Source organism: Caretta caretta, chromosome 10 (genome assembly GCF_965140235.1).
Source record: "Caretta caretta isolate rCarCar2 chromosome 10, rCarCar1.hap1, whole genome shotgun sequence".
Taxonomy (NCBI): domain Eukaryota; kingdom Metazoa; phylum Chordata; order Testudines; family Cheloniidae; genus Caretta; species Caretta caretta.
Genome location: NC_134215.1, coordinates 59,112,811 through 59,130,284, shown reverse-complemented (window position 1 = coordinate 59,130,284; position 17,474 = coordinate 59,112,811). Strand labels below are relative to the sequence as shown.

At 40.7% G+C, this 17,474-nt stretch overlaps 1 protein-coding gene across 3 annotated transcripts in view; it reads left to right on the top strand.

The window, feature by feature from the left end:
- Nucleotides 1-17,474, top strand: part of CGNL1 (cingulin like 1) — a 106,800-nt gene that overhangs the window by 24,647 nt on the left and 64,679 nt on the right. For 2 of the 3 annotated variants that reach the window (XM_048867169.2, XM_048867168.2), the window contains exons 2-4: nt 12,164-13,769; nt 14,916-15,010; nt 16,413-16,506. In XM_048867169.2, the coding sequence (XP_048723126.1) occupies nt 12,183-13,769; nt 14,916-15,010; nt 16,413-16,506 (1,776 nt within the window). In that variant the 5' untranslated portion in view covers nt 12,164-12,182. The remainder of the gene's footprint in view (nt 1-12,163; nt 13,770-14,915; nt 15,011-16,412; nt 16,507-17,474) is intronic. The other variant, XM_048867170.2, reaches the window with a different exon arrangement.

The window sequence follows — 17,474 nt, the reverse complement described above, 5'->3', positions numbered from 1 at the left end:
CGGGTAGGGAGCCTGCCAGCTCCACACCAACTGGTGGAGCTGCCAAGGTCCCTTTCCGATTGGATGTTCCGGTCGAAAACCAGATACCTGGAACCCTATTTAGGGCCCCATTCTCCTCTACAGGAGTTGGTTTACTACTGCTCTTCTGTTGAAGGGGCATGGTATGTCCTGCCCCTGACTTTCCCATATAAGAAGACTCAATCTGCAAATCCTCTGAGATCAATGAGAGCCTTGGAGAATCTGCAGAAGGCAAGGGGCATCTTCACAGGTGGCTCCCGCTGAAGCTGTTTCCTGTCTCTGTCCACGATGTGGCTAACTCCTCCTATTTATCCCCCCTCCCTCCTAGAAAGAGTGTGAGGTGGTACACGGTGTGAAGGGAGCAGCAACACAATCTAATATAGCTTGAGGTTGCAGATTTTGGTGCAGGAAAATCTGCAAGAGACCAGTTGGCACAATTACTTGCCCCCTTCAATTCCATGAAGGTTGGAACCTGCAGACCCTCCATGGAGGATGGGCTTCTATGGTGTTGTGGGGGGGAGAGCATGTTGCATGACAGTGCTTCTCTCTTCTGTGGGTAGCCATGGAGGAGAGCATGGGGCTCTGAATTACAGGATATCAAAAAGTTATTTCTTGTAAAGCAGCGTCTCATAAAGTCCATGTCATTTGCCTTTAAAAAAGGTTAGTAGCAGCTGCGAAGAAACATGTTTTCTAGCACTTTTAAAATGGACTTTTGACCAGTTAAACCTTCAGTGTGCCTCTGCCAGAGTGCTTTATGAACTATCGTATCACATCCTAGGAACCATCTGCTATAGAAGAACATACATTATAAAGAGCAGTATTGAATTTTCAAACATTAGAGCTTATCTGGATAAATTCTTTTTATAAACAAGAAATAGGACTGGTTCCTATTATTGCCAAAAAAAAAAAAATCAACAATTTCATTTGAAAAATTAAACAATTTCTGAGTGATGAGAATGTTGTGGGGGGTTTTGGTAACTATTGTCCAGATCTGGTAAGCATTTAAAAATGTGATACAATTATGTAAAAGATTCAAATATTTTTGTTTTAAATAAAGAAAAGATTGTGAGTACCAAGGTTTAGCCCCACAGAAATGTTTATAATCCCCGTATTATAATGGGGATTATAATACAAATTGACATAAAATATAGGTTTCATCTGAACCAAAGTAAGCAGCTGGCAAAATGGCATTTTATGAACTACTTAAGTACCTGATCCTGCAGCCCTGCTCACATAAACAGTCCCATAAATTATGGGGTTGATGCTGCAAACAGAACCATGTGCTTGTACACTTCCTCCCACCCATATTTCAGAGGGACTCCAGGTGGGAGGAAGGGACCATATACAAGGTCCTATTTGCAGGATCATGCCCAATGATGGCTGAATCTGGGATAAATTCACTTTGAAATCCATCTCCTTCATTCCTCCCGAAAATGTTAATTGAGGTGCTTTGATTAAATAGAATCCTTTGGCTGAAATTACAAGTAAAGGCAAAAAAGACCTATGTTTGTGTTATTTCATGTCTATAACAAACCATAATTACCAATCTGTATAAAGTTATGTTATTGTTCTGTGAGGTACTCTTTAAAATGTGTAGTGTGACAATTGTGTCACACTACACAATTAAAATGTGTAGTGTGACAATTTTTTTGACATAACCTCTTTTTGCAATGGCTTTGCTTGGTAGTATCAGTGGAGTTGAACTGGCTTCACTCTTGTCTGAGTAGGTCCCCTGGATCTTTAATTTAATGCCCCTGTAAATTTGGACTAACCTGAGATGATGATTGGATTTAGAAAGCTTGTTGGTGAGTAAATCCAGCTGCTTAGTCCAATACAATACAACTGCAAAAAGCCAAGCTATTACTTTCTTGGACTGTTTTCAAATTCTCCAGGTGAAAGTGTTGCTCAATAAAATTTGGCATAACATGAAGCACTGGAACAATGGTGCCAGCCAGAAAACAAAAAAATGTATTGTTCTAAATTGCAACTAAATTTTTGATCTTCAAAAAATGTTGGAGGTTGTCTATTCTGGGCTATACATTTTCTATTTAATTGCAGCAAGTAGAATATTTTGAAAAGTAAGCAATTTGTTAGAATTAATTACTTCCCATAAGCAGCTGAATCAGTACACACCCTTGTGATAATTTTTACTTCACAAACAAGAGAGAGGAATTTGTTTTTATTAGGTAATGAAAATAGTGATCTTAAAAATCAGTCTCATGAAAAGTTATGTAAAAACACTGCTCCGATCTTTACTGAAAATCATATCTCTTATGCATTTGAAAAGAACTTTGTGTATTTTCCTTACAGAGCACCACTCAGTTTTACTCCTTTGAAACTACATAGCAAAAATGTGATACTCAAACCAAAAGTAGCTAGTATGAGAGAAATCCCAGACCTTGAATTTTCTTCCTTGATAAACATAGCTTTTTTTCTTTAACAAATAACTGTAAGAAAATAATAACTGACCCACTAAAGAAAAGAAATATGTTTAACCTCCTTTCGTAAACCAAATAACGCAATAAAGACTGTCCTGTCATATCGCATCTGATGCACAGACTTGTATGTCAATATAAATAATCCATTATCAGCACTAGAAGTTAGTTTTCTGTCTGAAAGTTTAAATGCAAGGAACATCTGTTTAAAACTGTGACATAAAGTATCAAAGAGTGTATTTTCATAAATGTTTTAAAATAAAACCCAATATGTACAATTTCCCTACATTTTTAATGACATTTCAACATGCTTGTATATTTCATGGTTAGGTTTGGTTTGGTCTGGTTTTTGTCAGTTGACAGATGCCAAGCTACAAAATACAATTTACAAGCAGAGCCTTTCAGTTATCAGACTGGCAAAGATAGTTTTTATTTCTGGACATACATTAATTAGGCACCTTGATTTTGATCTGTATTATCTTGAATGAAAGTACTATTAAAATACAGTATGACTATACCTCCATGCACCATGGTTGGTGAATTCAATGCTGTTGTGGCATTTTTCTTTCTCAATAAAAATGCTATCTATAGTAGCTCTTTCTGAGAGTAAATTGTAAGAAGATCAGAAAACTTCTGAATATTTTTTAAGTGATGCAAACCTATATGGAGGAGTTGATTTAATAATTTTTCACAAAAAAGACCTATGTTTGTGTTATTTCATGTCTATAACAAACCATAATTACCAATCTGTATAAAGTTATGTTATTGTTCTCTGAGGTACTCTTTAAAATTTGTGACTCAATATTTATGAGGTGTTTAAAGTATACATAATATTATGGTGACATTCTGAAAGGAAAATATATTCATCCCAAACAGCAATTGAAAATACCTAATGCATGAAGGAAGACTTTTTGTAGTTCTCAATGGGTTGTAATTTTTGCCAGTTATAAACTTCTTGTTGCAAATTATTGCAGAAAAACTTGTTATGATATCAGCGTTTGCATTCCAGAAATAACACTGGTCATTCTTTTGTATATTCTCTACAGCCAAGCTAATAATATTGGGTGTATTTTTGTTTGTTTCTGATATGGAGCAATCTAATCAAATCCACATTCTTCACACAAATTTTTGTTCCGAGGATATACCAAGTACAGGATCTGAATATTTATTGTTGCTGCACATACAGGAAGGTAAATACAACCAGAAGAGGATGAATAGTGTCTCTGAATTAGAAGGGTATGAGACAAATTGAGGTCAACAGTGCTTTAAAGATGCATGCACATTTATTGTATCATTTTCCACTTTTAACAACAACAATTTTCCATTGTTTAACAACAGTTGTATCATTTTCCACTTTTTATTAAACCTTTGAAACAAATCCTATTATGTGACTCTAAAAAAGTTCAGTCCCTTTATATTACACAAGAGAACTATTCCATTTGAATAGCAGCGATGTGTGTGAAAGGTACCAAACTGATAGTGTTGGAGATGGATGTACAGAACTGAAACAGCAGCAGTCTTCCCCATGTTAACCTTTAAAGTTCCCCAGACCTTTACAAAGTGTCTTTGCCTCTAGTGATTACTCCCCATGTCCATTGAGTTAGGACACTTGCCATTTAAAGTGGAAAAAGTCCCTTTTTTGCACAAAAACTGTGGAAGCGTCTACTTGCCAATGACTTTTTGCGGTGAAACTCAGAAGTTTCACTGCAAAAAGAAAACATTTGTTGGTGATGATTTGAGAATTTTAAGCTCTGATTGTTTATGTTGTTTGCAGGGCTGGCTCTAGGCACCAGCAAAACAAGCAGGTGCTTGTGGCGGCACGTTTCTAGGGGCGGCGTTCCGGAGCCAGCCATGCCGCCCCTCGAAATGTGCCCCAGCTCGCCTCCGCCTGCTCCCCTGAGCACGCCACCGCCGCTCCACTTCTCCCCCCTCCCTCCCAGACTTGCCACGCATGAAACAGCTGTTTCATGCGTGGCAAGTCTGGGAGGGAGGGGGGGAAGCCGAGCAGCGGTGCGCTTGGGGGAGGCGGCGATGGTTGAGCGGAGGCGAGCTGGGGTGGGGAGTGGTTCCTCTACCTCCCCCTCCGTTACTTCCTGCGCTCTCCCCTGCCCCGCTCACCTCCGCTCCGCTTGCTCCCCTGAACGTGCTGCCTCTCCCTCGCCTGAGAGGAAGGAGGGAGAAGTGGAGTGGCGGCGTCTTCAGGGGAGCAGGCGGAGCAGAGGTGAGCTAGGGTGCGGCGTGTGGGGGGGAGCCACAGGAAGCAATGGGGGGGGGGAAACGCGGCACGCCCCAGGGAGGAGGCGGGGCCGGGGATTTGGGGAAGGGGTTGGGAAGGAGTGGAGTTGGGGTGGAGGGGGCACAAAAAAAAAGCAGGGGCGGCCAAAAATATTTTTTGCTTGGGGCTGCAAAAATCCTAGAGCCGGCCCTGGTTGTTTGATTTGCATGATCATTTCTTAGGCTATGTCTACACTAGTACTTTTGTCAGGAAAACTTGTTGATCAGGGGTGTGAGAAAGAACATGAGTTTCACTGACAGAAGTGCTGGTTTGAACAGCGCTATGTCGGCAGGAGATGCTCTCCCACTACTGCTGCTTATTGGAGGTGGTTTAATTATGCCAATGGGGGAGCTCTCTTCCATTGACATAGAGTGGCTACACGGGAGACCTTAAAGTGTAGACGTAGCCTTAAAGTTTCATATCTTTTTCTTGTGGAGATTAGTTGTTAATCTTAATTTGTCAGTAGTAATAACTTTCTTTTTCTTCTTTGAGGACTACTAAACACATGGTTTTGTAATATCAAACCACATTTGCTAGTATGCTATTGAAAGCTTTCAAGTATTGAGTAGTTTTGTTTGCATTTCTTCTGTTTTGCCATTGGTGGCTTTTGCTGTCTAGCTAAAGTCAACAAAGAGCCTGTTTCATGCATATTAACACTTTGGTCCCTGAATCACATGTACATCCTGCTAATTAAATATTGAGCATGTTTCTCCTGTGTAAATACATGCAAATATGCCATAGCTGATTTTGAGGAGACTAGTATTGTTACAACGTATTGGTTTCTGCAAACTAGATTTTCTTTTTTAGAGTTAAATATTTTTCTAGATTTGTTTACATTTTCTGAAAATATTAACTAAAGTATTTAAAACACTCTTTACTCTTATTGCAGTTTTTCAGTTCATTTCAAGACCATGATGTGTTCAGAGAAAGGGAGCATGGATTAGAGTTTAAAGCACAGGATTGAGAGCCTGAACATCTGGGTTTTGTCCTGTTCTTCCAGAGACTTGCTACCGTAGTTAGTGCCGTTTGGTTCTTATCTACTTATTTGCTTTTTGTGAATTTACTGAGCTGTGTAGATAGTCTTTTTTTCTTCCATGCTTTGTTAGCCAGCAAGTATTCAGTGCTAATGTTGCTTTTTAAGGTTCTGATCCAAAGCCCACTGAAAACAGTGGGAGTCTCTCCAGTGTTTTCAAAGTGCTTTGGATCAGACTCAGTATGATGAGGCAAATGTCTATTGTATTAGATTTGTCATTGTATCTCTGTTATCATAATACCTGGAAGCTGTGTAGTTGTTGCAAGATAATATCATACACAATGAGAAAGGAAACTCCAATATTATGCGGAAACGTATGGAATTGGAGACCTGAAAAAATGAAACTTAGGAGAATTTGTCATTTCCTTCCATTGTTCATCCTCTTGCATTTTTTTCCTTTCCCCTGGCCTTCCCTGTTTCGCCCTTTCTTTTGTTCAATGACTCTTCGTGTTCCTGGAAGTCTTAAAGAGAATTCAAATTCCATGTTGTTTATTTTATTTCCCTGTATTGAAACTAACAACATCTGGCAGAAATGGTAGCTAGTTTACCCAATGTTTTTACAGTCCAGGAAAAATTTGGTCAGTGAGGCTGTCTTTTGTCATTTGGACCGTCGATTGGCCCTCTGGCATCAGAGCTGGGAGACAAGCTTATTGAGAAAAGGAAATACTTGTAAATAGAAAAGGAGTACTTGTGGCATCTTAGAGACTAACAAATTGTTAGTCTCTAAGGTGCCACAAGTACTCCTTTTCTTTTTGCGAATACAGACTAACACGGCTGCTACTCTGAAAACCTGTCAAATTGCTAAATAGGACAAATTCCCAATGCCTTGGGAGAAGGGGACCCTGAGATTGACTAGGAGCTGTGGCTGGTTTTAGGCCAAGGTGGGAAGGGTGTCCATTGAGAAGAAGTTTAGCTGGCTGGTGACTAGCAGACTAGTTGGCTGGTTAATGGTGAGCTGAACTGTCCTTTTAGTCTGAAAAAATGGATCAAATTCTGCATGTTGTCTGAAACCCTCCTGTCAGTCATAACAGCTGAAGGGGCAGTTTTTGCTGAGATACAGGAGGTGAATGAAACTGTTAAAGTTTTCTGTTTTGATGTCTTTATTGTGCGTCCCTTCTGGCCATTTGACTTCCTGACACATCTTGTGATGCTTCTCTTGGAAAACCCAAGAATCCCTCTTTCCATTCACTTCCTTATGTAGCCCTGGTTTCTATTTTCTGTTATTGCCATGATATCTGTGGTAGGGGTTCCTGCATACTTCTTTTTAATGTTGGTCTGGGGCTTGGTGAGCATTTAGTTACCCAGGGCTTCTTGGCATGCTATTCTCAGAGATCCACAAAGATTGAAAGTGGGTTCATTAGGATCGTTTTGTGGGTCTTTGGCACAGGACAGCAGTTCTGACAGCTTATGGGATTTGAGCTCTATATCCTGAGGAATTCCTAGTTGTTCTGAGCACTCCCATCGATTGTCAGTTTTGAGTAGCATGTGGCACTTAATCAGTCTCCATTCTGAGGCACTTTGGTTCAGTATCTTTTGGCTAGTATATCAGTCCACTCAACCCTAGAGCTAGATGAAATGCTGTTTTCAGGAATATTTGCTATAATCCAAGTGGTATAGTCTCCCCTCAGTGGTGCTCTTATGAGAGTTTATGAAAATTGTCTGTATGTTAAGCCTTGTCTGCACTTGGGATTTGCCCAAGGTATAGCTGTTGGTGTCCAGGCACTGACTGAGGTAAGCCTGCTTGAAACTAGTAATAAGCAGCACTGATGCTAATCATGGTTTTGCATTTCTACACTAGCTATGCGCAGCTATATCAGTGGCGGGCCACCAATGGCTGAAATCCTCATTGCAGATAAGCTCTTGGTCTGTGCTGGGTTTGAGATGAAAGGGGAGCAACAAACGCTTGTTCTTCTAATTTTTATGTTGTGACAGCTTTGTACAGAGTTCTGTATTAATTGTAATCTACAGCAATTATTTACTATTCTAGAAGAATTCTTTGGAGAGAGCACCACTGCCAGTAGATATGATATGAACAGCACCTTCACTGGCACAAGTAGCAGCAAGAGTGGACCGAGAGAGTTGTGTAATATGCAACACATAAGTTTGGCTAGGGTCTGTGATGTAACTATGGAAATCAATTTTGTGTTTTGCCACCTTTGTTTATGGATGTCTGTTTGCATCTTCCACTAATACATTGCTTCCTAAAGACAGATACCTAAAAGAGGAAAAAATGAAGCACCAGTCTTGCAGTATAAAAATTTCAATATTTAAATCCATTATTTCACTGGAAAAATGTCATTGGTAGCAGGGAAAGTGTAATGGTTTTACCTGTCTGATATTGGTCTATTAAACAATGGCAAGTTTAAAATTATTTTGCCATAGTAATTTTGAAGCAGTTCCTCTTCTGCTTTTGTCTTTGACTTAACAGTCACAGGGTCTGTAACGGGGTCTCGCCGAACCCAGTGAGGGCTCTGTCTCAGTTTCCCCTTAGTGTTTGTCCCAGTACTCACAGAGCGGTCAGGCTGCTGCAATGACTTAGCCCCCTGGCTAAGTCTAAAAGTTCACCCTTTCCAGGGTTTAACTCAAAGCAGAAGCGGATTAAGGTTTCCTGGGGCCCTGGGCCAGAGCAAGTGGGGGGGACCCCTCCCTACCCCTTCTGCCTGTGACCCTGTCCCTGTTCTGCCCCATCCGCCTGCGGCCCTGCCCAGAGCCTCACCCCTTTCTGCCCCTTCCCCAGGGCCCACTCTTGTTCCACCCAGGGTCCCCCCATTTAGGGTTGCCAACTCTCCAGGTTTGGCCTGGAGTCTCCTGGAATCGGAATCAATCTCCTGATGACTATTGAAAGCAATCCAGGAGATTTTAATAGGATATTTAAAGAAAATGACATTGTTATGTTGGAAGAAAAAAATCTCCCATAATAGCTTCAGTCAGAGTGGGCAACCCTAGAGCCCCACAACCCCTTTTGCTCCTTTCTGCCTCCCTGCATTCACTGTGACCCCAAGACTGGAGAAGCTATGTCCCCTGTTACAGCCCTGGGGTACAGCAGGGAGTGAGAGCTCCTCCAGTCCCAGGGCTGCAGCAGGGATCCAGGTGCAGGAGCTTCCCCCGTAACTCTCCCGTGCTTCTGCGGGGGAGCAGGGTCGGGGCACTGGGGCTTCTCCTGCCCTGCCTGCCCAGTGCTTCTGGGACCTTCCCCTGCCACCCAACGGCTTCTGCCGGGGTCAGGCCGGGGCCGCCTGGGGGGATTCCCCCACCCTAACCCCCCTGGCGCTACTGCTGGGGAGTAGGGTTGGGGCTCAGGGGCTTCCCCCGCCTAGTGTTGCTACCATGGAGTGGGATCAGGGGATTCCTCTGCCCAGCGGCTAGGGCTCCGGGGCCCCCCAGTTGGCCCAGTGGGCCCAGTGGCTAATCCGCCACTGACTCAAAGTCCAGTATACAGTCAAGATCAAGTCTTCTTCCCCAGACTCTTCCAGTGGGCGCAGCCTTCCCTCTGAAGATCTGTTCTCTTTCACCTTGTATTCAGCCCTTTTCTTGGATTCTGATCAGTCTCTTCTTTCCCTTGTCAGAAAGGGACACTGCACTCCCACACAAAATGGTATATAGGAGAACACATGCCCACCCAGTATGACCATCCCTGGAACAACTAAACACCTGGCCTATATGCCCATAATCCAAAATGGCCATGTGTTCTCCTTCTCCTGGAGCTCTTCCGATACTTTCCCAGACTGATCTCCTAATTGGGCCACCTGCTCTTAATGGAGTGCTAACTCACAGATCTGCTCTCCCTGCTATCTGAGCCACAGGCTGCTCTGATCTCTCAGCGGCTTGATTCAGTCACGTGACCCTTGTGGGACACTTCTGTCTGGTACAGATGCAGCTGAGCCCTAGCCCTGTTAAAAGGCCCCATAACTCTGACAGGGTCTTACTGCTTATTTTTACTTCAGTAGTGCTGACCTACCCATACCCACAATCCTTCTACCCACAATTCATCTTCCTCTGGCAGACTAAAGCATTTGGCACTCTGTCTGTAGTTTGTAATTATTGTCCCCATCCCTCCTGTAGGTGATCTTATGGACATCTTATATTTAAAGAGACAATTCAAGTAAAAACAAAAGAAATAGCTCTTAAAGAAAACACATTTTAATTTTTATGGTTCAGGTTTGTTCTAGTTTGATGTTGCCTTGAAATAAAACAGCTTTGGTGCATATAATCTGGGGTTAGTAGCATTGGTGCTTCAGCTGATATAACTGAAATATCAAATTTGGGAATATTCACAGTATATTTTTCATTTCCACTGCTCCGCAGAGAATCTGTTTGCAACGCCGTATGGTGGTGATGAGTTTTCTGGAGCAAGCCAAAAGCAATGATACAGCAATGGCAGGATTGTTTAGTTAGTTTTTGATAGCATAATTAATCAATATTTGTGGCACCATGGGTTCTGCAGATAAGGTGATAGATCTAAAAGGAATTTGCTTTCAGAAGCCCTAAGACTAAAATGTGATGGAGTGATAGTAAAGTTTTTGCAGGCCACGAGATAGCAAAGCTATAGGAAACAGTGACACATTTCCTTTTCTGAAAACCAGTGTTGAAAGCCAAACAGATAAAAGCAGAGCTTGGAAGCATGAGGATGTTGGAGCTTCTTTCACTGCTTCAGCTATCTAAAAGCCAATAATAGCTGGTTATATGTTTCCTCTCCTGAGGCATGCTACCATTCTCTTATTGGTAGGGCTGATGCTAATCATTGGCTGCAGTCTGACATTTGTGTGGGAGGGGTATGTACTTCCAATAAAAAAGCTAGAGAAATCCTGAATAATAGCTATGTTAAATCAAAAAATACTTGAATCCCAACAGTTTCCTCATGGTATAAGGGTTATACTTAAAAACTTTGATGTCTGAAAAACTAGTGGTTGCACCAGTGTTCGCTACACCAGCATCACACCTCCGACCCACATCAATTGTCAGATGTTCATTTCAGTTTCATCACATGTTGACTCTGAACTTTTGTGTATCATATAAGTTCATTTCGCTGCACATCACTATTCACTTTCACAGACACACTTAACTGAATAAATAGGAATAAAAATATCTAAACCATTTAAGACAATACAAGAATACTTTTTATTATAATCAGTATTTTACCTGCAGTTTTCAAGTTATGCAATATTATAATTGGTAAATGGAACTGTCAGGAAAACAGATGTAAATAAAGTTAGTGATTGAAGTTGCTTTTGTTTATGTTATGGTTGGACTACATATATTTTCTTAAGGACAAGTATGAGATGTAATCATGAACTCTTGCCCAATTTTTTATGAAATTACCACATTAGCTTTTATGCAATCAGTAAAAATGCAGTGTTACCTATTGCAATCTGTTCTTAGTAACTGGCAAACTTGTTCCGTCTTGTAGGAGAAAGGTCTGACATATGTTAATTCTTCAAACACATTGATGCTTGGTTACATTTACTACCATATTTGCCAATCTTGCCAGTGTCAACTAAATCAATTGCTATATTTACATCATTAACAGTCATTCCAATACAATCACATCCCCTGAGTCAACACAGTTAGTTGGCAAAATGGCAATGTTTTGCTAAAAATTATGTAAGGTTCATCACACCTGTTAGACACTAGTTCAAGAACTATGAAATCCTCTTTTTTCCTCCTTGCACATCGGAGCGTTCTCAACACTTCTAGGTTATGGTTTGGAGATCTGGAAATCTCTAGTGAAATGGTGCCATGAAATATGTGATTGATTAAAAAGGGGGGAAAAATATGCAGAAAATAAATACATGAAGAGATTGGTTTTTCAGAATTTTCAGTGAGGTCTCTCCAGTGGGTCTATCACCATAACTTATTTGTATTTGTGGAATTAATGTCAAACTTTTTAAGTGTCTCATTGAAAGTTAAAAGCATTTTACTTTGGCGGACAACGGGCCAAATCCAAACTGCCAGATGCTTTTGAATGAACCGTTAAATCTTTTTATTTGCTTATTATTATCACTATTATTATTGCGGTATGAAAAATGTTTCTCTGGAATCTGGACCTTGGGTATATCTTGACTAAGAAATTTGGACCTTGACAAAAAGTAATTGACTACCCATGGTCCAGAGTATGAAGCAGTGGACTAGGAGTAAAGGGACATGGGTTCTAGTCCTTATCTGCCATTTACTTGCTTTGAGACCCTGTGTAAACCATTTTACCTTCTGTGCTTCATTTTCTCTGTATTTAAATTGTTCCCTCCACCAGCTCTACAGAGGGAAACATTACATAAATGATTGGTGTTCTTAGTTCTTATTCGTAAAAATAAGTATTGTGATTTTTGGTCAGCATGTACGTTTTCTCTAATTAAATAACCAAACGTAATCAAAATTAAATCTTATCTGTATGTCCTTTTTTCATAGCTGAAAACCTGTGTTAATCATGGAGCCATATGTTGCTGGTTTCAAGCATGTGCAACGGGACTATGGAGTTCATCTCAAGCTTGCAAATGATGAGACACACAAAGCTAGAAATACACAACACTCCAAGCCTGGATCTTATGGTGTCAGTATTAGGGTCCAAGGAATTGATGGGCATCCCTACATAGTGCTAAACAACACAGAGGGGTGTGTATCAGAAAACCCATCTTTATCTGAAAATGGGCTGCAGGTTGCATCTCAGACAATTAATAGATCAGCTCCAAACTCCAATACTGCTCTTAAATTGGGGGAGAAAAATAATGAAGAAATAAAGTTTCCTGGAACACAATCCACACAGCCCAGTATGTTTAAAAGCCTAAAGCAAACCAATATCAATGAAGGAGAGAATGGAGTCTCAGATTCTAAATATGGAACATTAAAACCCTCCAATTTGTTGAACTTTCAAAGGCATCCTGAGCTTTTACAGCCCTATGATCCTGAAAAAAATAACTTGAACTTGGATAGCTACCAATCTTCTGTGTGCAATAAGTCTAAATCTCTTGAAGTTGAAGGCAAGATTGAAACAAAGCCTTGGACTTCTTCATCGAAAGTAGTGACCCTACAGAAAAACCCACAGCTTGTGGAGTCAGCCAGATCAAATGTGAAAACAATTCATTTGAACAAGTCCATAGCAGTGGAAGACCAAAATAAGCATGTGTCCAAGTGCCCCAGTGTTACTAGCAGTCCAAATGAAATGCATGTATTCGAGTCACTTTCATCTAGTGGAGGATCCCCACATGTTAGCCCAACTGGCCAAACAGAAACAAGGAAAAGTAGACCAGATGTTCTTTCTTTTGGCAGACAAGATTCAGCTGGGCCAGTATTGGATGGGTCACGAAGATCATCATCTTCATCAACCACTCCAACTTCTGCAAATTCCTTGTATAAGTTTTTGCTTGATGACCAAGAGTATGCTATCTATGCAGACAACGTTAATCGACATGAAAACAGAAGATATATCCCATTTTTGCCTGGAACAGGCCGTGATATTGACACTGGCTCAATTCCTGCAGTTGATCAACTAATTGAAAAGTTTGATAGGAAAATTGGTCCACAGAGGAGAGGTAGATCAGGAAAAAGAAACAGAATTCACCCAGATGATCATAAAAGATCAAGAAGTGTTGACAGTGTACTGTCTTTAGGCCTGGAGGTAAATTCAGATTACTTAGATGAGTTTAGTAAAAACTTGGGTAAATCAACTGAGCACTTGCTAAGGCCATCAAAAATTTGCCTTCAGAAACAATTATCTCTTGAACAAAAGTTGCCTTCCCCCGATACACAAGTTGCTGCTCGAACTGTCAGTAAACTGCAACCGACCACTCAAGACATTCAGAATAGCCATTACAATTCATTGCAATATCAGAAAGAAAATAAAGTTAACGGAGCAAGTTTGACGTTTAGGTCATCCACACTTCCAGTACAGAATAAAAAAGAGGAAGTTAAAACAGTAATTTCTACTCTCTTGATGCCAAATCGAATTACAATCCCACCCGACCCAGGAGCAAAGAAGATCTTGGTAAAAACATTTTCTTCTACACCAAATACACAGGTAACTTTTCAATATGAAACATGTTGTCTCTTAAGTTACCTGCACTGTGTAAGTCAAAGCTGTCTGATGAACACTGTATAAAATGCACATTTTCTGTGGGTCAGATCCTGCAGTTTATCATTAGAACAAACTCCCATGGTGTTTAGTGAAAGTTTGACCTCAGGGAGGGCTACAAAATGAGTTTCAATAACAATAAATGTAAACGGTTGTTCTCTGGATGAGGCTGTGGAAAGCCAAGTTTAAGAAACAGAGTCACATTCCTGTTTGGAGGAGGGAGAAGGGTGGGGATTAGGAGTGTTGTAAAATAATGTGTTATTGATGCCTAAAACATACTCATTGCAGCAAATAATAACATGAAGGAAAAGGTCCAAATGTGCATATTTTGAAACAGGTTTCTCTCCTGTCTGCTGAATTGTAGTACGCTTGTTTCTTTCAATGGTCCCAAAGAGATACTTGGTAATTTTAAGATTATAGTAAGATCAGTGACTTTTTTTTACGGTTGTCAGAATAAGAACAAGCACACTGTATCTTTCACTTATAAGGACTGATCTGAAACCACTGAAGTCAATGGGAAAACTCCTATTGACTTCCGTGAGCATTGGCTCATGCCCTCAATGAACTTCTTCTCTGGTAAAATTACTACAGTAGAACCTCAGTGTTACAAACTGACCAGTCAGCCACACACATAATTTGGAACCAGAAGTATGTAATCAGCAACAGTGATCCTCCCCCTGCCCCCCCCCCAAAAAGCAAATGCTGTACAGTACAGTACTGTGTTACACGTAAACAACTAAAATATAAGGGGAAAGGTTTTTGGTTTTTGTTTTTTTAAAGGTTTCAGAAGGTAAGGACCTTTCTGTGCTTGTTTTATTTAAATGAAGATGGTTAAAGGCAGCATTTTTATTCTTCATAGTAAAGTTTCAAAGCTGTATTAAATCCAACATTCAGTTGTAAACTTTTGAAAGAACCAGAGTGTTTTGTTCAGAGTTATGAACGTTTCAGAGTTATGAACAACCTCCATTCCCCAGGTGTTTGTAACTTTGAGGTTCTACTATATATAGACTGGAGAATTTCAAAGCAGAAGCAAAAGTGGGAAGGAAATCATTGAAAGAGTCTGTATTTTGATATCCAGCCTTGTGGTTTTAGGCAACTCCTGATCTGTTAAAGGGCCAGCAAGACCTCGCACAACAAACAAATGAGGAGACAGCTAAGCAGATCCTTTACAATTACCTTAAGGAAGGGTTAGTAAACTTCATTAACTTTTACAGTAGAAATTGGAGATTGTATCTGCTTGAGGATTTTTATTTAATTTTTTTGGGAGAGGTTATCTGGTCGTTTGAAGTATGTACTTGTAATCTTCTGGATGTTTTTCAGATTCCTAATTCCCATAGCAGTCTGTTCCTATGTGTTTTATATTCTATAGCATAAAATATTGTGATGCGTAGGGAACAATTAAGTAACAGCATATAGTAGCTGAAAAATTACAGTGGAGACTTCACCCTTAATATGAATATATAACAAAAAGAAAATTATTTTAAAAACAACTTTTAAAACTTCTGTAAATACAGTTCTATATGTATCCAATGCAGACGTCTTTGATTTGTCATGCAGAGTTAGTTGCCACGGGGACCATTGTTTTAGTAAAACGCTACCTTGGATTGTATGGATGGATGATGTAATCCTTCTTTCTTACAAGAAATTATAAATTAAATACACTATCATTAAAATTAGACTGTAAACCAAAAAGTATAAATTAATTAAAAATTATATTACTTCACTATTCTGAAGCTCAGCAATGTCCTTGAAGGTTACAAAAGAATCCCAGAATTCCCATCTAATCAGAATTTGTATGCTGTATATTGTTCAGGATCAGATTAAATATACTTTTAAAAAAATTAAAAATAAATTTGTAGGTCGGATAATTTAAAAAAAACAAGTGTATCTCCTGTGGTGTCAAAGTTCAGAAAATGTTTAAAGGCACAACACATGAACTGAGCAGTACAGAAACGATTCCTAAATTGGTGTATAAAAAGTGGACTGTACACCTAAAAGTCTGAGGTAAGTTCCCCTCGTCCTTTGCATCAAGTGCCTTCTCCAGGTGAAAGATTGTCACATTTTTTGTTGTTGTATATTCTGAAAGCAACCAATTAAAAAAAAGGTGGGCGGGACGGGGAAAGCAGAGAATTTCAAACCCACACAATATACTTAAAATTTCTAAGCACCCCACTCCTCAAGCCTTTCAGGCTATTGATTTAGCAGAGTTTCTGGTAGCTGTGATATCCCAGAATGAGGGTGTTGTGACAATTGGGACATAGCAGGCAGGACTATGAGGGACCTAAACTTTTATTGTGTTAAAGTTTCAGGCAGCTTGTTCAATAACTTATGTGCAGAACCCTGATCATTGCTATACTGGCCTTCAGCTCAGAATTGTAATCAAAGAGCCAAGTAATTTTCCAGAAAATATTTGCAATACAATTTTTTAAATAATTTATTTCAAGTCTTTGTGGAATAGTAGTTTGCTCCTAATTGATTTTCATGTTGTTGTTTATATAATTTGGATGCTTGAGGTTTATTCCAGCCAGAGCTAAATAGTTGGTGTCCTAAATCATTACATTGTTTACTTACATTGTGTCCGTGTTTCAGAAGCACTGATAACGATGATGCCACAACGAGGAAGGTCAACTTGGTTTTTGAGAAGATCCAGACTTTAAAGTCAAGAGCTGCTGGAAGTGCACAAGTAAATAATCAAATCACTTTTGTTTGTGTGTTTCATAGCTATAAAATAGTAAAATACAGAACTGCAGATCATTGTCTAAAACCTTTTATATGGTTTGTAAAAGGAGACTAGGGTGTGCGTAATACACACAGTAGGAATTTGAAAAGATGCAAAAAAAGTAACAAGCTGGATTTGTATACTATGGCCCTGATCCAGCAAAGCAATTTAAGCATGTGAATAGCTTCATTGACTTCAGTGGGACTACTCGTGCTTAAGGTTAAGCATGTGCTTAAGTTATTTGCTATACTGGGGTCTCTGTGAAAGTTTACATACATTTTTAAATGTAAGAGTAGAGGAATCTGCCATGTAGGATATCTCTAAGTGAATTTTGCAGTTGTGTGTCAGAGACCCAAATTAAGGAGTAACTAGGGTTGCCAGCTGTCTAATCACACAAACCCAAACACCCTTGAGCTGCCGCTTCCCTGAGGCCCTACCCCGCCCCTTCTCTGAGGGCACGCCCCACTCATTCCATCTCCCCCGCCTCCCATCGCTCGCTCTCCCGACCCTCACTCACTTTCACCAGGCTGGGGCAGGGGGTTGGGGTGGAGGAGGGGGTGTGGGATCTTGGCTGGGGCGTGGGGCTGAGGGGTTCCGAGTGTTGGAGGGAGCTCCGGGCTGAGCCTGGGCAAGGAATTGGGGTGCGGGAGGGGGTGAGGGGTGCAAGCTCTGGGAGGGAGTTTGGTTATGGGGATGCTCAGGGTTAGGGCAGGGGTGTGGGATGCAGGCTCTGGGAGGGAGTTTGGGTGTAGGAGGAGGCTCAGGGCTGGGGCAAGGGGTTGGGGTGCAGGAGGGGATGAGGGGTGCAGGCTCCGGCCAGGAGGCGCTTACCTCGGGGAGCTCCTCGGCATTGGTGCAGCAGGGTTAAGGCAGGCTCCCTGCCTGCCCTGGCCGCATGCCATTCCCAGAAGAGGCTGGCATGTCTCTGCGGC